A 22,890-nucleotide genomic window follows, 5' to 3' on the forward strand; every position below is an offset into this window, starting at 1 on the left:
TATTTTACTAAGCCTTTGCATAATTGATTATTTTGAAAATTTAAACATGAAGGCAGTATATTCTTGATAAAATATAGTTATAGAATTATCTTGGGAAGGTCTTTATACCAACAAAAACATATGCACTGGTTCTATCTTCTTTTATAAGTTAATTGGTTAACCAATTAACTAACTGATTGCTTAATTAATAGTTCAGTCAATCAATCAGCTAGGTTCCTCAAGTTTTTTCATTGCTATTTGTAGCCTCGTCAATGACATTTCCCCCTCCTCTCCTGGTTTACTTTGGAAATAGGCTTGAGGCAGACCTAGAGTAGAGAGGACATGTCATTGAAGAGGTTGCGAATGGCAACAAAAGGACTCGACAAACCTGGCTAATTGATTAACTAAACAATTAATCAAGCAGCCAGTTGGTTAAATGGTTAATTGACTATTGATAATAAAAGTGAAATGGAACCAGTACATGTGTTTATTGGCATAATGACCTCCCAAGACGCAACAAAATATGTTTCAACACTCGAGTTCACAGCAAGAATCTTGCGAGTCTAATACAAAAATGAGTTATAGAAGTGTTATGTCAAAATAAAGATAAATATTGAAGTGGAATATAGATTTTGTTTTGATGTAATTCATTGTTGGGTCAGGCATTTGTTTTGGTGATGTTTGTTTTCAAATTGTGGCTTTGTTTGTAATGGTAGTGCAAACTTTTGGGGTGGTTTAAGATAAGAGATAGTGGAGCAGTGTTAGTGGTTCTCATTATTTTTGGAAGGATAGTAGATCAAGGACAGATAACAATGTTTTGATTCAACTGTTTGTGTGTGTGTGTGTGTGTGTCATTAGCAAAAATAGGCGTATTTGTAATCAGCCTAATTAATGTCGCTGATGACTGTTGGAACTTCTTTTTCTTGTACTTTGATCTCAGACTTATCTGTAGTTAGTGGGACAGGTATAAATGATTTACAACCTAAACTGATGTTAATGCCAGATAAATTGCTTATTCCTTGATAATGTTATAGTAACTACAGTTTATTCCTACTTAACTGATGTAGGCAAAATTATGTGGTGAAGTGGTAGATATAATAAAACATTGAATTAATCCTTTTAGTACTAATCTAAGAATCCCCATGCTTCACTTTGGTAGGTTAGATTTAATCCATTGCTTCAATAGCACCATCTGATCCTTGGATACCTTCAGTGGTGTTCACTTCATTCTAAGTATTCAGACTGAGTTTCCAGTTTAAGGAAAACTTTTCTCGTTTCCATCAGTGTTGGAGGCCCTGAAAAAAATAAAAACAAAAGTAATAAAGGCTCATAGGTTCTTCTCTCTTTGACTAAATGATTGAAAAATAAAATTAATGATTTAAAATTTCCACCTAAATCTGGCATCAATAAAACTAACAAAATTTTAATTATTTTTTGTCTTTGGTCAATAAGTGTTATTTCCTATTTGCTTCTATCTAGAAATCAAAGGAAGTGACTACTATTCCCTTCAAACCTTGCTTTTGTGTCCTGGACATCAATGTTTTGAAACTGATCTTGCTCTGCACTGAATCCAATTCCTTGCTGTTGTTCAGTCTTTCATTCCCTCCATGTTTGATCGAATAAGTATCATTTTGGTTCTAAAGATGATTGAGTCACCTATTCTCTTCCACTTAAAATGTGTAACTTTATGTCAGTGAGACAACGTAGCTTGGTTGATGAACAATGTTATTTCTTGGGGGCTTTGACTAATTGGATATTTGTTTAGGCTCCATGTTGTTTCCATATAAAAACCAAGTTACCATATTAACTTTTCGGCAAATCTGTTCTTGCTTGTGTTGACTGCCATTTCTAGCATTGTAAATTGTTAATGATTGTTAGAGCTGTTTGTGTGTCCATTGTTGCTGGACTGTATTAGCGGATGGTTAACAGAAAACTTTGTGTAGTAATTTCACAACACTGAGCAAACATTTGAAGATGATTTATTGTGCTACATTAATATGAAAAGATGTTCATGCATTACAATTAATATATAGAAGCAGTAAGATAGAAATAACATAATACGAAATGCAAGGAAAATGTCTGAAGTTTAACACTTGGGCTGGTTTTAACATAATGAGCCAATATACTGGTGCCATGTCATGTCATCTTTGATATCCTCAATTGAATACGAACATATTAGATCATATTAGAACAGCTATAGAGAGAGTGTAATTCAAAGCTCAACCCAAAACACTCTAAAACTGTCAAAAGTTGAGAATGTCATCTTGATTCAGAAGTCTCTACACTCTGCTGAGGGTGGCAAATAGTCTACTTTATTTATAGGCTGTGTTTCAGGAAAGGTCTAAATGAGCTATCATGTGAACAACAGCTGCTGATTGGACAGCAATTGGGTAGCACTTATGATCAAACTGTATTCTTTTATTCTTTAATATGACTGTGACCATGTTGGACTTGAAATTTGTATGTGTTAACACAAGTTCTAATCCAATGTTACAGTGTCAATTAAACACTGAACAAAATACCTTGTGGTATTTAGTTACATCCTTTTGTTTTTTGTTCAAATCCTGCTGGTGGTTACTTTTGCTTTTCATCCTTCTGAGTTTGATATTAGATATCAATTCAAGCATTGCCCCCCATACACTAATTTGTGGTCTTGCTGCTATGTCTGATATTGTTAATATCAGACAGAAACATGTGAGCTGGCAGAAACATTAGCACGCTGTGCAAAATGCTTAGTGGTATTTTGTCAATTTTTATGTTTTGAGTTCAAATTCCGCCGAGGTCAATTTATCCTTTCATCCTTTCCAGGTCGATAAATTAAGTACCAGTTGTGTACTGGGGTTGATCTAATCAACTGGGCTCCCTCCTCCAAAACTTCAGGCCTTGTGCCTAGAGTAGAAAAGAATATTATAATACAAGGCAAGCTGGCAGAATTGTTAGCATGTTGGACAAAATGCTTAGTGACATTTTGCCTGTCTTCACATTCTGAGCTCAAACTCTGCTGAGGTTGACTGCCTTTCATCTTTTCAATGCTGATAAAATAAGTACCAGCCGCGCATTGGGGTCCATATAACTGACTTATTCCCCTTGCCCCGAACTTGCTGGCCCTGCACCAAAATTTAAAACCAATATTATAGGACAGTATAGTGCTGGGCTAAATGTGTTCTGATATTTATTTTTATCTATAGTTTGTGTTTAGTTCCTGCCAGGATTGAATTTACCTTTCAGCTGTCAGGTATTAAAAAGAATGTATAGGGATCAATTCAGTTATTAGATCTTTTTCCTCTAAAATGTGTGCCTATATGTCAAACTTTGAAAAGTCTAAGTTATATACCAGTTGTTTTCAAGTGTATGGGGATTCAATAGTTCCACATTTCTCATGTACGGTTAGAAAATCAAATGGTATGAGGAAAGGTGGTTAAAAATGGCTAAAATTACCATGGCATGTCCAACTATTTATGCTAATATTATATAGGTTGCATGTATATTAAAGAGATTGTTAAATTGTTTGGCCCTTTAGCATTCAGATTATTTTGTCAAATGTAATGCTTATTTATTCACATTGTTTGGAATTAATCATATGTTATCTTTGCAATATCAATATGATTGTATAGTTTTAGAATGACATTGATGTGAGAGGCCAGATCTGGTCAGTTTGAGCATAAAACAAGTAGAATATTTGGGCTGGATGTGGCCGGTTTAAATGCTAAAAGGTTAACACTTTGCCTACCAAGTCCATTTTGCCCCCATATTAAGAATATAGTGCGGGGAGTGCCCTTTACTTCTTTGGTAGGCAAAATGTGAATTTTATGTTCAAAGTTTTAAATTTTGGCCAGTGCAAAGATATCAGTCGCATAGTTTTAGCACTTGTTAAACTAATGAGATGAACAAGTTTGTAATCTGTTTAAGGAGGATTACATTGAAACAGTTTCTGATAGTTGGCCATTTTCCAGATGATTGGTAAGAAGAGTTTGAACTGAATGCTGTAAACATTTTCTTGTCAAAATAGTGCAATTACTTACAACCTGTTCTCTATATTGCTTAAGCTGCAGTTTTGTAGAGTAAGCTGTTAAGAGTTAGGTGAGAAATGTTAAGTGTACTATAATAAACTTTTTTTTTAATGCCATTGAGTACTGCTTAAGTTTAGTTTTTCACTGCAGATGATGCAATTTTTGCCAAAGTGACCATGCCATTTTTGAATCATAATTATGAAGCATAGTGACTGTGATGTTAAAGTGGTTTCTGAAATATCGGTTACTATTGTTGTGATGTGTTCTTGAGTAAAACACATAATTCTGTTTGTTCCAGTTTGCCTAAGATTTCGGGAGTTGTGGTGATTTGCTGTACTTGAGAAGACATGTCAAGCAAAGTAAAATTGTGGTCTGTACATACAGGCATGTCCTTCGCAGATGCTGGTGCCACGTAAAATGCACTTGTCAGTGCTGCATATATATGCACCCATGGCGGTGGCATGTAAAAAAAGAACCCAGCGTACTCTGTAAAGTGATTGACACTAGGAAGGGCATCCAGCAATAAAAACCTTGCCAAAACAGACAATTGGAGCCTGGACAGCTCTCTTGCTAACCAGTACCTGTTAAACCTTCCAACCCATGCCAGCATAGAAAATGGACGTTAAATGATGATGATGATGATCCTGATTTTAATCCTTTAGTGGCCCAAATATTCTATCTGATTTATATTCAAACCAACCAGATACTCTATAATGTTATTCTAAAAATAAACAATCACATCATCGAAACCTTGAAGCTATGAGATAATGCATAATAATTTCAAAACAATGTGAATAAATAAAAATTACATTTGACAGAATAATCTGAATGCTAAAGGGTTAATGTAAATAATGATATTAAACATCATTAGCCCCCAGTTTTAGATGGTAAAAGCAACTAAGTCCTCTGAAAGAATGCAAACCAAATATCTATTGCTTCTCATTTTACCATATTATCAATTACTCTACAGAGTACCTTTCATTCTGTCTAATACATCATTCCATCAGTGAGTCTTTTTTATATTACAAATTGGTGTTTATAAAATTGAATATTGGACATGAAATAGTTCCCTTCTTTTTCATTTGATTATTTTGCTTTAGGTGGGATACCCAGTTGTAAAAACAATTGATTGAACAAACAACTCAAACTATTCTTTCCATGCAAACCTTAAGTAGATGTAAAGCAGTTTTTAAAAAATGCTATTAAACCATATTGATTTAGCCTAAATGGAGAACAAACCAATGAAGAAAGTTATGTGATTGCTTACCCTGCTAGAAATAGCAGTTAAATCTCTCCTAAATCAGCTTTGCCTTTTCAAAAGAAAAAAAAAACACTTGAGAATGTTATCCAGTGTATCCCTTACGAAAAAAAAAAAAAAAAATGGTCACAACTGGAAAACCTTTGATCATAGGTTTGCTTGATTAGGGTTGACATGGAAGGAACAACACCATGTTTCAGTCAACAGAAGAATAAATATCCAAGGTTTGATCAAAAAGTATCACGATTGTTGCTGTAGTAATAGAGCCTAAGTATGCAAAGTGAAGCCGCTTGGCACAGATTGACTTTTAACTCTGTTGTGCAGTAAGTTGTAATGTTCTCCTTGACTTCTATTGTTTTTAGCTGTGCTTGGAAATAAAGTGTAGAGTGTGGTCGTCTCAAAAAGATCGGGTTTCAGTTGCACAGGGTCTCCTTGATTGTGTTGAGGAAGATGAAAACGGTCATAACAGATGACAAATCATAGGTCTATGGCTACAATCCTAAAACCAAAGCTTAGTCTTTGTAGTGGAAGACCCCAATAAGATTTCAAGACGTCAAAGAAATCCAAGACAATGCAACGAGGCAGCTGCTTGCTATCCCTCAAAAAAGAAGTTTCAAGAATGCTTCCATCAATTCAAGCGATACTGTATAAAGCGTGTAGCTTCAGAAGGGGACTATTTCAAAGGAGATTAAATGCTGAATTGATATATGTTATAATCTTTTTGTTGCACCAATCCCAATACTTTTTGATCAGACTTTGTATATTAAAATATTTGATAATGATGTTATATGTGGGAGTAATGACTTTTTTTTACTTTGGTTTGAGATCACAAATTAAGGGTAATTCACTGAATTGAGCTCGAAGGAGAAAATGCAAAGCTCACTTAGGTAGGATTTGGACCCATTGTAAACAAGAATTAAATACTGTTAATCATTTAGTTCAGCAGTCTCATTTAAGCATTCCAAATAGTAATACTAATGCTGCTGCTGCTAATAATTGACGTGTCTATATTTAGTGAATGATTTATAAAGTTTGTCCTTGCAACCTAATGCATTCATATTATGTAAGCATGGATTGTCAACACAAAGAAGTCTATTGTGGTTGCTGAATGAACTCAGTACTGTAATTGGTCAGTCCAAAAAGTCGAGTGATTTTAGGACTGTCAACATTAACATGAATAAATATCATTCAAAGAGACCCGTTAGACAATCATTATTTTTGATTTTTGCACTATTGTTGTACATTATGTATTAAAAATGAATGTCTGATGTCAAGTTTGTCAATAATGGGTTAACTGGAAACACTAGCTGAGCAGTGTATTCAGGCAATTTTTCATATCTAATATAGCTCTAGAGCACTTTTTAAGCAAATATTTGAAGCATGTAGTGTTTTAAAGGAGGACTGTAACCTATATTTTGTTTTTTAAAAAAATGTTACCTTAATAGTACAACTCTAGAATATTCTTATCAGTTTAATATCAATGTTTCCATTTGTGCAGTACAGCATATTATCTTCCTCTTGTTCATGTAATATCTTGTTTTGTAGTCTCAATATCCTGATATTTGATTTTAAGACACGGGTGGCACATAAAAGACACCATTTCGAGCGTGGCCGTTTTCGTGCGGGTGACACGTAAAAGCACCCACTACACTCTCTGAGTGGTTGGCGTTAGGAAGGGCATCCAGCTGTAGAAACTCTGCCAAATCAGACTGGAGCCTGGTGTTGCCATCCGGTTTCACCAGTCCTCAGTCAAATCGTCCAACCCATGCTAGCATGGAAAGCGGACGTTAAACGATGATGATGATGATGATGATGATTAACTTTTATCTCTTTCTCAGTCATGTCAGAACTTGCTCACTTCTCTCAGTAAGTGTCTATTCTCATCACATGACTTACTGCCTTGCCATCAGTACACAGTGTATATAGTTCCTATCTATTCCTTTCATACTGAGGAAATCCACTTCCTCAAGTTTCCTTTTACTAGTTAATATTTTAGCTTTTGGCTCCATATGGTTCTAGTTTCAGTCGCACTGTGCAGCACCTTAGGCAAGTGTCTTATAGCCTTGGGCTGACCCAAGCCTTGAGTGGATTTGGTAGATGGAAACTGGGAGAAAGCCACTGTGTGTGTGTGTGTGTACTTGTCTGTATTTGTCCACCCCAGTTGGTGTGTTTGCATGCCCATAACTTAGCAGTTTGGCAAAAGAGACCGATATAAGTACTAGGCTTAAAAAGTAAGTCCTTGGGTCAGTTTGTTCAACTAAAAGACCCTTCAAGGTGGTACCCCAGCATGGCTGCAGTCAAATGACTGAAACAAGTAAAAGATAAGATATTGGCCTTTTGGTGCACCTTATGAAAGTTCCAAAGGACTGCACTTGACTTTTACTATAAGTACAAGAGAATTAGGGACAAAACCATGAATACTTATCTGTACCCTAAATTCCTTTCAGAATTTGTTTCTAATCTTTATTTTGCTCACAGGCACTGGTTGTACATGACTTGGATAGTTCTCACATGCTATTCAAATACTTCTAATTGTTTTTCTCACCAGGCAGTAGTATGGTTATTGTCAAGGATTTTTCTTGCTCAGCAAATGCAAAGTAGTTTGTTCTTAGCTGAGAATTTCTCTTACAACTGACTCACAAGAAATATAGAATGTTCTGCAGTCATCTTGTTATGATTTGATTGTTTTCATGATTTAATTGACTTGTGGTGTTTTCTAATTGTCCCTTTTCAGTGGCCCCTTTGCCTTGTATAGTAGTTTTTGGTGATACTGCTATGCCATTCATTGGAGATAATCCCTTCTCACACCATCTGGTTAACTAAGAAACACCAATGTATCCAACACCAGTGTATCCAATGTAAGAACTGAACCAGTGGGGTGGAAAGTTTGAGTGATTGAACTATTATTGTTAGATGAGATGTCTTGTATCTGTCTTAGATTTTTGTATTTTGACGGCAGCACTTGCAACAACTCTATTACCAAGTAGTATCGGCTTTTCAGAAAAGCCCTTCTCTTGGACATCACTACTAGTGTGGATAGGGGAGACTTGCATGGTTAGGGAACTACTAGTCTTCCACTAAATATTTTTGTTCAAGCCCATGTTTATGGGTACAGAAACATGGTTAACCCTGATAGATGGATGTCCTTGATTAATGTATCCTGGTACTTCAGTATTTCAGCAAATATGTATGATGTAATTAGAACTTTACTTGGCATCAAGACCAGTTACCTTAACAACTCAGCTTGAACTAACTTCTATAGCTGATCAGCTTATTGGTGTAATTGAGGTAAATTTTACTGTCTCACTCCTATTCTTTATTCAAAATCCTCATTGTGTTTGTATGTACATATGCATTTATACACACTGAGAAGTGTGTTGAAAAGTCTTCCTTATTAGGATTTTGAAACCTGAGGGTGATTACAATGATCTTATTGTAGTGCTGAGCTACCAAAAATGAAAAAAAAAGATTATTATGGTATTTAGTCTCATCCTGTCCTACTTTAACCCTTTAGCATTTAAACCTGCCATATTTGACCAAAACATTCTATCTGTTTTATATTCAAACTAGCCAGATCTGGTCTCTCACACCTACTCTACATTGCCATTTTAAAAATAAGCAATCACTTCATCAAAATCTCAAAACTTTCAGATAATGCATAATCAATTCAAAATGATGAGAATGAATAAGTATTACATTTGACAAAGTAATCTGAATGCTAAAGGGTTAAACTCAAAATCAAGTAGGGTTTGAGCTAAATAAGAGAAGAGTGGGTTACTTTATGTAGCCTTAGATCACATTTAGAAATGGGATAGAATAACGGCAATACATTTGCCCTTTGTTTCTCCTCTCTTAAAAATGATATTCATTAAAAAAATCTAGGCTAATTTTCTTGAATAATCTTGCTTTTAAATCTAACTGGATTTAGTCGATTCATGTCATTCAGTTAGCATTTTACTTGGATCTGTTTCATTTTTGTTTGAGGCTTTTGATTTAGAGCAAATTTGATAAAGCAGCAAGAACCATATAACTTGAAGTGAAAACTACTGCATTTCTGTTGTATCATGGCCCTAAAACTTAGAACTTGTTATTAAAAAAAAAATGTGTAGTTACTTTTTAGAAGATATTGTTTTATTGGTATACAGGTATATATACAAAGTGTACTTGCACATAATCACCCAATCACACACACTTTTATCGTTTCCATAGCAGTAATTAATCCTATCACTCTTACACTCTGTAATAGAGCTTCAACCACAGAACTAGTTACAGTTATTAAGTGATATAATTTTGGAAAATGAATTACTAGGCTCACTGTGGTGCACATTCATACACACAATTATGGAAAGTATGTTTGCTCTTAGCAATTTCACAAAATTTTTTTCAGTTTTAACCTTTCTTAAGTAGGAATGAAGGAGGCAGCCAATTAGTCTTGGCTGAACTAATGTCTAGTATTTACACACATTATGCAAGAACATTTTCAGTGATTTTCTTGACTCATTCTTCAGTTCACCAAGTACTCATTCTGTACCAGGGAGATAAATTGTTAGTCTTGTAATCTCTTTATGATGGTTGAGGTGTTAATCAAGAAGTGGAATAATAAAATTGCATAAGGTTAATGCAGATTGCTTGTGCGTCAATTGTAGATTTCAGATTTGTAGAATACTATGTTCGATAGGTGTCTTGAATTTTCTTGTTAAACAGTGGAACAAGTATCAGATTTTCTGAGGAAAGGTCTATGAGATTGACCTGGCAACAGACTCAAACTAAGTTTATTGCTTCATTGTAACTGGATAAATTTTTATTTATATAAAATATATGTCCTATAATCCTTGGCAAGTTGTAGAGTCAGTATCAAATGTGTTTTAGTATTTTAAGGCCAAGTTAGTATAGCAGTACACATCACATCTTTTTTCTGCCATTCTACACTATTCATACATTCCCATGCATGCACATATCTTATACACTGTGTATGTATTATATATATATATATACATATATATACATATACATATATATATATATATATATATCATCATTATTTTAACATTCACTTTTCCATGCTTGTATGGCTCAGATAGTTTATTCAGGTAGATTTTCTAGATCCAAGTTACCTTTCCTTTTACCAACTGTCACCTATATCTAAGCAAGGTAATATTTCCCCATGACATTGCTGGTATGACTGTGACTCTCATTTACAACTGCCATGTTATGTCAAGAGGAGAGACCCCCCCCCCCACACACGAGTACTGGACTTGCAACAACTGAAGTGCTGTGATCATCACACTGTTGACAGAAATTTGAAGTTCTGTATGTGAGTCTCTATAACTGTATTATTCAATGTGTGTGTGTATGTGTGTGTATAGGCTTCTTTTGGTTTCTGTCTACTAAATCTGCTCACAAGATTTTGGTTGACCTGTGACCATAGTAGAAGACACTTGCCCAAAGTGCCATGCAGTGGGACTGAACCCAGCAAACTTCTCAACCACACAGTCATGCCTGACTTATCACAGCCACATCTGCAACCATATACTTCAGTTTTAGAATAGGAGGTACACTGTGCCCATATATGTTGTAAGAGGGCAACTAAAAGTGTTGGCAGCATAGAAGAATGAATATAAAATATGTCATAAAGCTGTAAACTATTTCTCTTTTTATAGCGGAGCGTCAAGCAGAATCTTCAAGAATTAAAAGGAAATATCCAGAACGATTACCAGTAAGTTATTTATATATTTTTTCTCTTGTGTTAATTTTAGAAAGGACATAAGATAGTTACACCAATGTAGGAGTGTCAGTAAATATGTCTACAATAGTCTTATGACAGCTGTCTGACTTTGTCAGCTTTAATGGTATTCATTGTAGAAAGTGGCAGGGGTGGAATCTGTAATTGTTATTCTCACATATCCTTTCATCTTGACTAGTTTTCATTATTGTTTTTATTATTTTTGTTGACACTTTCTGATATTGAAATGTGTGTGTATTTTGATGCTTTTATGTTAAGTTATATATAAAAACAATTTAACGTTAAACTGAAGAATAATTCAATATTTAGTGAAGTACATGTTGTGAGTGTTTATTGAGTGAAAGCACCTAAAGCTCCACGAGGCTCTGGCAGGGGTTGGTGGTGACCCCTGTTGTACTCTTTCGCCCCAACTTTCTCTCACTCTTTCTTCCTGTTTCTTGAGTAATGCTGTGATGGACTGGCATCCCGTCCAGCTGGGAGGAACACATACGCCATAGAAACCGGGAAACCGGGCCCATGAGCCTGGCTAGGCTTTAGAAGGGCACATAAATAAATAAAAAACATGTTTATTAAACTTTTACAAGAGAGGTGACAGCGACTGAAACTTTGGCCTGCTAGCCATAGTGAGACTACTATATATTTCCTTTTGATTTTGCATAGTCTTTTCTAGCGGCACACATCAAATCAGAACCTGTGTTAACTTCAGTTGTAATTGTTACTGTAATGTATCAAGAGCGTGTGAGCTTTATAAATGATCTGTGTGACAACTGATCAAATCTCAGACATTAAACTTGTATTGGAGTTGAGACATTTGTACTATTTTTATTGCTGTGGAATTCTCACATCAACTCTGATCAAGCAGACCTTGATAGGTGACAAAATAACTACTGCTGATAAATCTGTTTCACTTGTGCCACTCCCTAGCTAATTACAAAACTGTACACTCACTCTCTCTCCAGTTTTTCTGTACGTTTGTGTTGTGTTTTTTACCCCTCTGCCATCAACTCTGGTAGAGCAGACTTATGATCAAGAACATTCCAGCTGCAATCATCCTTTTGTGTATCAGTTGTTACATTATCTTACATATCCTTCCTTTGTTATTTTTTATAACAATATGCTGTACATTAAGGGAAGTTTGGCTGCTATTTCTAGTATACATAATTAGAACATGTTGGTCCTCAGCATTTTTCATTGGTTTTCATTCCAGTGCAATGCTTAGTTTCTTGTGGGCCTCCATTTTGGATTTTTTTTTTTATTAATTACTCAGGAATGGTAAACTGAGAGACCATTTGCAGCAGTGGTTCTCAACCATTTTTTTTACCTTTGGTTCCTGTTTTACTCTACTGGACCCTCATACCCATTCAATGTTTAAAAAAAAAATCCTATTATGTTTTTATGATTAAATATTATTTGGAATTCCATAAAAAATTGTTCAAGTATTTTGTCTAATGAAGAAATACAGCCAATTTATTGCAGATAAATTTTAACAGTAAAATCTTACATGGACCTTAGTTGAGAACCATTGATTTACAAGTTCCATGGAGAATGTTGTTGAAAGCTTCAATTTGTTGATGACGGTGGCATTTAATTTAAATAAAATGGTTTCACCCGGGAATTAAAATTTGTTTGTGAAGTTAACACTTAGCACCTTGCACTTATTGTATATGAAAAGGTGTAATGTAAAGGTATAATTTCTCTACTATGAGCAGCAGTAATATGTATGTAATATGTATAACTTGCATATTTTGGGTTCAGATTTTCATCTCAATTAGGCAGCAGGTGTCCTGTCATGGAGCAGAAATATTTCTCTAATGCATAACATGTAAACTAGGATAAGCTTCATGAAAATTGTTACCTCTGGTTATGATGACAGATTTAGTTTCTCTTGCTAACAGTTTGGCTGGTAGACATAATGTATTGCTTGGTTTAACACCATGACCACTTGTTCTTTGAGTGGATTTTGTAGAATCCATTCTGTTGTGCATCTTTAGTCTGAAGACTTGATATCATGACATGCTAATTCCATAACTCATGGTCTCTTTTTCATCACTATTCTGAGAGGTCCTGCAAGCGTAATGGGTATTGCCTTCTCTTTTCTGATTAAGCCAATGATTTTTAATCTTTTTGACATCATAACACACTGAAGATCAAAGTAAATAAAGTAAAATGTTCTGCTTTTCACATGGAAAATTTAAAAGCCAGTATATATGTTGCTTTTTTTTCTTAATTATACTATATAGAATTATACTATATTTATTAACTATACAAAATTACAAATAACCTGTTTTGTTAAGACACTAAAGCATTAGTAGTAATTTTCTAAACCTTAGTTTATATTTTTAAATAATCATTGTGCACTTGCAGTACTTCAGTGCACCAACATGGTACACTGACAAACACTGGATTAAGACATTAAAATTTTCTTTTCTGTTCTTTAAAAAAAATGTTCTTATCTCTGTTCTTTTCCTAGATTATTGTTGAAAAATTGCCTCGCTCACATATCCAGGCACTGGAGAAAAAGAAGTTTCTGGTACCCAGTGACCTTACTGTTGCTCAATTCATGTGGATGCTCCGCAAAAAGATCCAGTTGCCCTCTGAAAAGGCAATTTTCTTATTTGTGGGCAGAATGCTTCCTCAGTCTAGGTGAGATGTTTTAATTATTGTGTTCAGCTTCCCCTTTCCTTCCTTTTTCACATTTAAATTGTTTCTGTTAAAAATTGAGGTGGTGAAGTTTAAGACATTGGAATAGTTGCTTATTTTAAGTCTAATGTTTAAATCAAATGCAACTGATTCATTGTGTGTTTTATTAACTAATATTTTATGCTACATTACTTTGGTTCACTTAGCTATTAGGACTAGATACCACATTATCTGGCAATTGGTCAACAGACTGATTACTAGTTGATATATGATCACAAATGTTCAAGAAATTGACTCTTTTTCTAACATGTATGCACGAGGGAGGGTTTGTTTTCTCTTTAGTCATGTTAACATTACATTTTATATTCCTACTCTTGTATCGTTTCTATGTGAAGGTGTAAATTGGAGGAGCAAATTGATCTTTGATCAATTGCTCAACTGTGTTTAGTTTTGTTCCTTTTGATGTTCTGAGTTCAGGTCCATCAGGAGTCAATTTTGCCTTGTCCAGTTGACTAGATTATTTTCTGTTAAATAAAATCTTGCATCCTGTCTAAGGAACTTCTGCATGAATGCTGAACCTACTTGATATAGCAGCTACATTTTCCTTAGATTTCATTCCACCATCAAAAGGTCACATATTAATGGTTGACCTAGTGCTAAGTGGATAGAATCAACATGATTTACATTTGACCTGTTCTTGGAGACCCAGCAATTGTCCTTATTTGGTGCAGTAACTTCTATAGATGATGTAAGTTCTTAGCAAGCTAAGAATGTTGTATGGTTTGGTTCTTGGAATATGTAAGATGTTTTCTTCCTTTGACAAAGCTTTTGTGCCTAGTCAAAAGGGGCTAATATTTTATTTAGTTGCCAGAATGAGATATTAAAAGAACCAATTCAAATACATTTGCCTTGCATATACATGTGTGTGTGTATATATATATATATAAGGGTAGAAAATTTAGAAAAATTTTCATACTGGTGACTAGCATGCGTAATAAAGTCAATCAACAACATATTTTCATATATAATAGTGTACAAACAATTTACGTATTTATACACGAAAGAGGTGACCTTTAACTGGACACCTTACATGCTAGAAAGGGCAGTTAAAGCCCAAACCACAAATAAGAGCAATTTTAAAGGGAGTGAAACTAAAAAATATTTTTGTAGTTACCCTCAGACTCAAGTTTCTGTATCAATGTGCAAAATAAAATAATTTCTTCAGTGAGGGCGCTAAAATTAATGCATATTTATGCAGCAAATAGCACCGAAAATACACATGCTACATACTTATACATTAGAATTTTCAAATCTACTGCACAAGCAGAGTTACATTCGGCAGCAATTAATAATATAAAAAAAACTATTTTACTCTCGTTCTGGTCTAACAACCCTCCATGTTTATTTTTTGTTCGGTTTCCTTGTATGTTTCCACTGTCCTCCTGTTTTTGTTCCCGACTTTGACCCTCCATAAATCCAAAGTTTTATTTTGGTATTTATGGGAGTGACTGCCTTCAAAGACTTGTATTGTCGTTCAATGCCCAAAACGAGTAGTTGATAGACAGCCAACAACTAATGAGGGGTCATTCTTTGTGTTACTTGTCCTGTTTTCTATGTTTCTCTTGTTGTTTGCATATTGAATTCCTTTGTTTTCATATTTCATGTTTACTGTTGGTGACGTCCTGTACCCATGTGTGTGTGTGTGTGTGTGTGTGTGTGTATTATTTATATTATTTGATTGAATGCCAGGCATCCATTTCCAAGTAAGTTTATATATATATGCTATGAGATTGTTACCATAGTTTTATGAGGTGTCTGGGTGGATATTGTTATTCTTTAGTTGGTGTGAAGTGAAGCTATTTGAATAAACCCTAGGGATGAAATGGTATAGTTACAAAAAAGTACAAATTCTCATATAATCATATACTAAACTCTCCTGCAAGTGTTTGAGCATATTAATCTGGATTGCATACAGACTGTCTTAAACACATGTGCATGCATGCACACACACACACAATAATTTCTGAGGAATTGTTACATTTATTTCTCTCTTTTAGAAACATATTTAAAAACATTATTTTAATGCTTTACGAAGTTAAGGGTTGGCAAGGTGGAGAGTGTTATCTTTAATGAATTTAATCCAGTGTTTTCCATAATTCATTACAACTAAATCTCTTGGCAGTCAAAGAGTTGAATTTGCAATTTCAAATGTTAAATAATTCAAGATTTGAGTATATCATTGTAATTTATCTTCTTACTTCTTTTGTATCCATCCCATCCAAACTCCTTCAATGTGCTCCTCTGCCTTTTTTATCTAATCCTTATTAACTCTCGTTCCACGGGCTGTACTAGACAGTTTGCTCAATCCTTCCTTAAAACTATAGCAAATCTGGAACTCTGAACACCTAAAAGCTTCTTCCAACAAAAATTAATTTGCAGAAATTGCATCGACTTTATTGGCTCAAATTAAGAGTGAAATGAAAGGAGGGGTGGGGCTTAAAAAGATTACATTTTAAAGTATATGTGTGCATGCATGTTTATATGGGGTAAAGACAAAATGATCTCAGTTCACACAGTGCTGATTGGCACTTTGTTCTAAGCATTTGATTTAGCATCTGCTGTCTCACTTCAAACTCCCTCATTATAAACTGTCACCCTGAAGTTGTTTTTGAAGTTGTATCAACTGAAACCATGATGCTACATGATTCACAGACAATGATGTTTATTACTGTTGCTTTATTGCTTTCCTGTCACTGAATAGACATTTTATTTTTCTCTTCCAGTGCTAACATGGGCCAAGTATATCAAGAACATAAAGATGAAGATGGCTTCTTGTATGTTGCATACAGTGGGGAAAACACATTTGGCTTATCAGAATATACCTTACCACTTTCTCTTGTATAGTGCATATTATTGTCTGGGGGACAAGCCATACATTGCTCTAGAACATGGATGTTATTCACATTTGTAGACAGTGCAAGCATGTACAACAAATCTGATTCTGAATTGCCTTCTTTGTTGCTTAGTTGGCACAATAATCCATGCCTGAAAGTTTGCATGGAACAGTATGAAGGGAATGAACTTTTTTTCAACAAAAAGCTTATGAATAGTGATTATTGAGCATTTCCTTTTAAAACATATGCACAAATACTCTATCTACACATACGTGCATACATATATACATTTTTCTTTTAAAATCTGATTTAATGCTGGCCAGTATCTGGCTTAGTTTGATAAAATGCAGAGAAGCTTTTTATCATGGAGTGTATGACTTCTTGAATTTTTTTTTTGTGACTGATCATCATTCAGCTCAATCAAATTAAGAGGGAAGTGAAAGGGGGTGGGGTTTAAAAAGATTACATTTTAAAATGTGTATGTGTGTGTGTGCATGTTTTATATAAGATAAAAACAATGATTTTTGCAAAAGTAAAAAAAAAAATTGAATGTGTGGATCTGGGAATGTTTTTCATATGAAATACTTCCATAAATAGAGTAAGTTTCTATGATTTTTAGTTAAGTTTGAGTAAGCTATTGTGTAGAAGAAAGCTTTGGGTATGAGGTGATTGTTGTCTATTAATGACCTGAAGAGTGGAATAAAGCAAAATATCATTAACTATCATAGTGCTTACTTTGTTACACCGAAGTATTGCTTGTGAATCTGTTTTTGCATTGACAAAATGTTTAATTTCTACAAATGAAAACTTTTCCAACTGCTGATGCGCCATCTTTCCATTATTCATCTTGTTATTGCTTTAAAAACATTTATTTTTTACTGTAATTACTGTACTATATATATATATACATACACACACACACACTATATATATATATATACATATATATATAATCATTCTATTCCTTGATGTGATGAAATATTGCTTGGCTGTGAAATTTACAATGATTGGAGGGAAAAAATACCTTGGGTTACTGTAGTGTACACAAATTTAGTTGCAGAAATAAATAATAATTATTTTGATGATAATAATCATATTAATTGCAATAATTTTTAACTTCTTTGAAATTTGAAAGGGAAACCTCTTTTGTTATGTTAAACTGCAAGATGCAAAAAACGATTAGGATAATAGAAAACTAGCCTGTTTCTTTCATTCTTTCACAATCATGGAAAAAATAATAATAATATAGATGTTTTGATGGAACACTTAAGTATTCATCGAAACACAACTTGCACTTCATCAGTTGAATTTGGATAAAAATATTTGCAAAAATTTTTTTTTTTTTTTATTAATATTAGCAGAAATGATTGAACCTCAGACTGAATGCCTTAGTTTTGTTTTCTCCACTCCCATTTTAAGCTTAAAATATCACCGGTCTCTTACAGCATTCGTCCCTCCAGGATTAATAAAATAATATACCAGGTGTATATTATGAATTAGATAATTGTTAAAATATTGTGCCTATGTCAGAAAATATTAATTTCACTGGTGCCTCTAACTCACTAATGAATTATTAACAAAATCTTAAATATAGAAGTTTTTAGCTTTTTGAATATATTTTCTTTGGCATATGAAATAATTATGAAGAATGAGATTTATTAGACTGGTATGTTTTGGACTGTGTCCAGTGATGCTCAATGCAGTTTGATCATCCATTCATTTTTATCATAATTTGCTCAAACCTTCATGAAAAAAAAAATAATTGATGCTAGAGGTGATTGAATGGAATCCAGCAATATGTATCCCTTCAGCCATGATAGTTTGTCCAGATCTTAAGGTATTAGGAGGTTTGATGTTGAAGCTACTAGTGTACTGATAGGAGGAAAAAATGTCACTTGGCAAGGATAGTCTTATCAGTGTCTTAACCTTATAAATGGAACAAGGGAAAAGCTACTGTACATGCTCAGGGTCAGAAAGATGTACTATGAAAGCTTTGAGTAGAAAAGCTGCAACCCTTCCGGTTCTGCTACAAAGGATGAAAAGTGGAAAAGAGCTGTTGCTCTATCTTTAGTTGAGAGAGCAGTCTGGTGAAGATGCATCATTAAAATTATCAGCAATTTAATTTATGCAAAAAGTAATTGCTAAATTGCCAATTCTAAAACTGCTGCATCAACTAATTGTTCAGTGTCCTGATTCCTGATATGTCATCAATGCTTCAATAGTATACATACTTCACAATAAAATAAAAACTTTTAGAATAACTATTTAATAGTGGCAAGAGCCTGAGGTGTTGAGAACAACTCAAGAACAGGATTCAAAATTGTGGGAGTTTCCCATCAAATAAGAAGAGTGAACCAGAGATAACAAAGAAAATGTCTGCAACATAGGAGGGAAAACTGAATTCCACTTGAGGAACTTCACAGGTGTGGAGTTCTCTCCTGGCTGTCCAGCTTTGTTCCACTGCTGCATACTGAGAGCAGGCCTACTAGCAAAAAAATATTTACTTGTGGTCACAACTTCAGTCTTTACTCTCATCTTGTAGACCTTGGAAACATCAATGTGGGTATGCACTGTCAGCAGTGCATACATCTCAGACTGACCTAGCTTCTATGCCTGTCATGTTTATCTCAAATTGGTAATGTCTCCTAGTAGCTCTGCCTGGTCAGTGATTTCTGAATGTTGTTGCATGAGATAAAGGTCATGGATGGATCTGTCCAAGTTCAAACAGTTCTTCATTTCCCTGACTGCTTTTCTGTCAACAAGGGCCAAACTCATTGCTAGTACTGGCAAAAATCATAAACTTTGTGTTTGAGAGTAACGAACCAGAAATGAATTACTTCTCTTGTTCACATCCTTCCTTAGTAGTGTTGCAACTCTTCAGGTCACAGAGCTTGTCATTCCCCTGTTCTTTTGCCAGTTATAGTAGACATTGGTGATCCAAATGGGGTGTATATATGTAAGACTTGTAGAACAGACCATCTAAATCAGGTAACTTGTCTCTTACACAATCACTTATCACTAGCTGCATCTCAGCTACTGTTATCAGCTTTTTGCAACATTTGCACCATCTTCCAAAGCTGTGAGAAGCTGTTAAATTATGCACTAATGTCTACTGCCATCTCCAGTCCACCACTCACTCTGAACAGTTGCTCAAAGAATTGCACACATCTGCTTGAAATTAATACACACCTGTCCTAGTCTGCGAAAGATTGAAATGTGACTTTTGTGTTTCTTGTTGAAAAACTAGACACTGCTGGCAGAGAGAATAGCTCTTGACTTTCTTTATTACTTCTAATTTGTTTAGTAGCTTCTACTTTAATCTAGTTCTTTCTCTTGCTACTTCATTACTAAATGTTATTAACTCTAATTAAGTGCTCTGCCACCAATTGTTGATGATTACACCATTAACAAATGCTTGAGTTGCTGAGCTGGTGGCTGTAGGTTTTGTTTGCTGGAAACAGTGTTCAGCTATGTGTAAATGGGCATCTGTTTTATTTAGGCCAACTATGCAGATCACACATTTGTGTTCTGTGTAGTTGATTAGTTGAAATTGTGGCAACATTACACTATATTCTGACCTTACACCCTATATAGGTACTCTGACAGTATCACTTTCATTGCTGCTAACATCCAATAGCACTGACTTGCTGTCTGGTTTCTAAGAAGATTGTATCTTGAAATTCAAGTCTATCTGAAATGCTGCCATTCCATCAACCAATTCTAGCTAACCATAAGATGTGTGCATCTTGTTAGAGATGGGTGCAAGTGCATCTGTCCTGGAAATTCTGATCTTGCTGATGGCTATCACATCTACGTCTAGTGACCTTGCTTCTGGGCTGTCTCCGGGCCACCTACATTTATACATTACGAGTATGGCTATGTTAGAGAAAAGAATGTAAGAAAGAGAAAAACTAGGGATGCATAATCTGGTTTTATGAGAAAAGGGATTCTTGGAAGACTTCTGAAAATGTTTTATCTTTGAAGTTTTGTAAAAAAAATCTCAATGTCATGAGAATTTATCTTTTACAAACTTGTAGATATGATACCTTCACCCATTGTCTGTATTTGAAGTTTTTGGGGATAAATTCCTCAAAACCATTTTGTTTGTATTTATTTTTGTGTTGTGATAGGCCCTCCACCAGCTCACTATTGTTTCTCTTAACAACAGTGAAGTTGTTGAGGTTTTGGTTTTTGTGTTTATTTTTGTCGAGATGGTGTGGTTGTGTAACTGTTTGGTCTTTCTGCTCCCTTGTTAACCCTTCTAGTTTCGAGATTGAGGTGGCCTTTTCTCCCTTCAACAATAAACCCTTTACATCTGGTTTGTTTCAACCTTGTTGCATGATGTCTTGGAGTCATAGGAAAGCGGTACATGTTTATGTTTTGTTGGATTTTTGTGGTACTGTTGTTGTAGATGTTTCTATTGGTGTAGTTTGTGAACTTTCAGAACTCTCCTATTCTTCTCTTGTTCAGATTGAGTGGCTACCACTAGGCATTGGTGATAAAGTTGCTTGGTGCTGGGAAAATTGACACTTATAGTTAAATTAACAGCATAGCCACAAGTTTTTTTCCTTGTCTTGGTCTTCTTGCTTCTACCTCAGTCATGTCTGTGAGAGCAACTGTTATGGTGGTGACTGACAAGGCTAAGGTTGTCTGCATTGAAAGTGGCAGACTCGCCTCTCTGACCAGTCTCTGTTGCTGAACAGCAGAATAGGAACTCACAAGAATATATCTAATCCCAAATGGGTTAAGAAGCTGATTTTACCAATCAGCACTTTGAAGTCCTGGTTCTGCAACTAAAGGGCAGATGGTAACTTAAGACTTGTGGTGCAAAGTGAAATGTCATATCTATGTGGAGACAATAATAATAATGATAATGATATAAAAAAATACAATATTCAACAAAGGGTCATAATGATTGTGGTCCATAGGAAAACTTAAAATTAAGATAAAATACCCAGCACCTATAGAACACTTTGTAGAAATAAACAAATATACACACGAACACTAAAACATTCACAGATATTAGTGAGTATGCATGTAAATTGTAAAAGTATTAGTAGGTTGGTACTTAATACTGGTGGTTGTAGAAGTTAAAAAGATGAAAGACAAATATTTATCCCATCATAAGTAGGACACCGATATATCTTGAGTTACTTTCTCAGCAGTTCCAGTAACTGTACTTGACAGATAGATGGACTGTAACAGGTAGAATGAAATGTCCAGATCATAGACAACGAAACATCTGCTGCAGAAATGAACTTGTCGGGAATCTTGAATTGGTGGCCCAGTATTAACTAACATTCCTGGAATTATTACACATGCGTAAATTACATGCAGTGATTTTGCTCAAACAAACAATAGGCACTCTGCAGCAAACATCAATGCTTACTTAGCTCACTACTTGTAAGCCCATACAAGCTATTCATGACAAATCATTTTCAGTGTGCTTTAATGTTCATTCAAGTTTGTGTATGCATGCATGGGTTGTGTGAATGTATGAGTACAAATAAGCTCTTTTATGGGGCATGTGATATTAATAACAGGTTTCTTGATGCTTTTTTTTTCCCTAATAGCAAATATAACTTTGTGTTATATACAATGGAGTTTATATTATAACCAATGTCCATAATTTTGCTTATGTACTCATTTTAAGTATGTGTAGTGTGTCACTCCTTTTCGAGATTCATTTGTATTGACCATAATGAACAGATTTTATTTTAAATATGAAGTAGTTAGGACATGTTATAATTATAGTATGACATCATAGATATACTACAATCTGCTATAATAGTATGATTATAGCCGTACTATACTCATGTTATAATCAGCTATCCAATCTTATTTCACCATTAAATAGATGAACTACAGTTGAGATGATATTAGCAATTTTTCATAGCAGTTCTTGTAAACCAAAACATTGGACCTTTATTTTTACACATTTCATGGCATGTGTTTTAAGAGATAAATAAACAGGTTATATATCAGTAATATAAACAAATTTGGAGCCTATGATGTCTAATAGTACAGTAAATTTCCTTTATTTATCAAATCTTTATTAAATTCTTACGAATACAAATTGTTTCATAATAAACAAATGATCTCTGAACTTCTGGTTGTCTTTGTAATAAAGTTTAAATTCTAAAATTTAACATGTTGCCTATTTTTCTTTTTTCTTTTTTCAGATTAAAATAATATTAAATTTGAGTATTAATTTTAGAGAGCAAATAAAGGCAAGACCTGGATCATATTTTGAGTGACTGTTAGTGATTGGACTAGTGTGTTAGCCTATCTTTCTCTAAAATTTTGATATTTTTTTAACTGCTTTATTTATCTTGACAGGACTGATCAATTATCAAGTACAGGAGA

At 34.4% G+C, this 22,890-nt stretch overlaps 1 protein-coding gene and 1 long non-coding RNA gene across 2 annotated transcripts in view; one reads left to right on the forward strand and one right to left on the reverse strand.

Annotated features, from left to right (window-relative positions):
* Nucleotides 1-22,673, forward strand: part of LOC106874365 (gamma-aminobutyric acid receptor-associated protein-like 2) — a 39,718-nt gene extending 17,045 nt beyond the window's left edge. The window contains exons 2-4 of the mRNA XM_014922079.2: nt 10,908-10,963; nt 13,461-13,633; nt 16,414-22,673. Coding sequence (XP_014777565.1) covers nt 10,908-10,963; nt 13,461-13,633; nt 16,414-16,534 — 350 coding nt within the window. The 3' untranslated portion in view covers nt 16,535-22,673. The remainder of the gene's footprint in view (nt 1-10,907; nt 10,964-13,460; nt 13,634-16,413) is intronic.
* On the reverse strand, nt 444-6,198 carry LOC106874366 (uncharacterized). The gene is made up of 2 exons (XR_001409999.2): nt 5,257-6,198; nt 444-1,274 (listed from the first exon to the last, which is right to left on the reverse strand). It is a non-coding gene; the product is annotated as an uncharacterized LOC106874366 (long non-coding RNA).
* Nucleotides 22,674-22,890: the final 217 nt, after the last annotated feature.

Source organism: Octopus bimaculoides, chromosome 1, assembly GCF_001194135.2.
Source record: "Octopus bimaculoides isolate UCB-OBI-ISO-001 chromosome 1, ASM119413v2, whole genome shotgun sequence".
Taxonomy (NCBI): domain Eukaryota; kingdom Metazoa; phylum Mollusca; class Cephalopoda; order Octopoda; family Octopodidae; genus Octopus; species Octopus bimaculoides.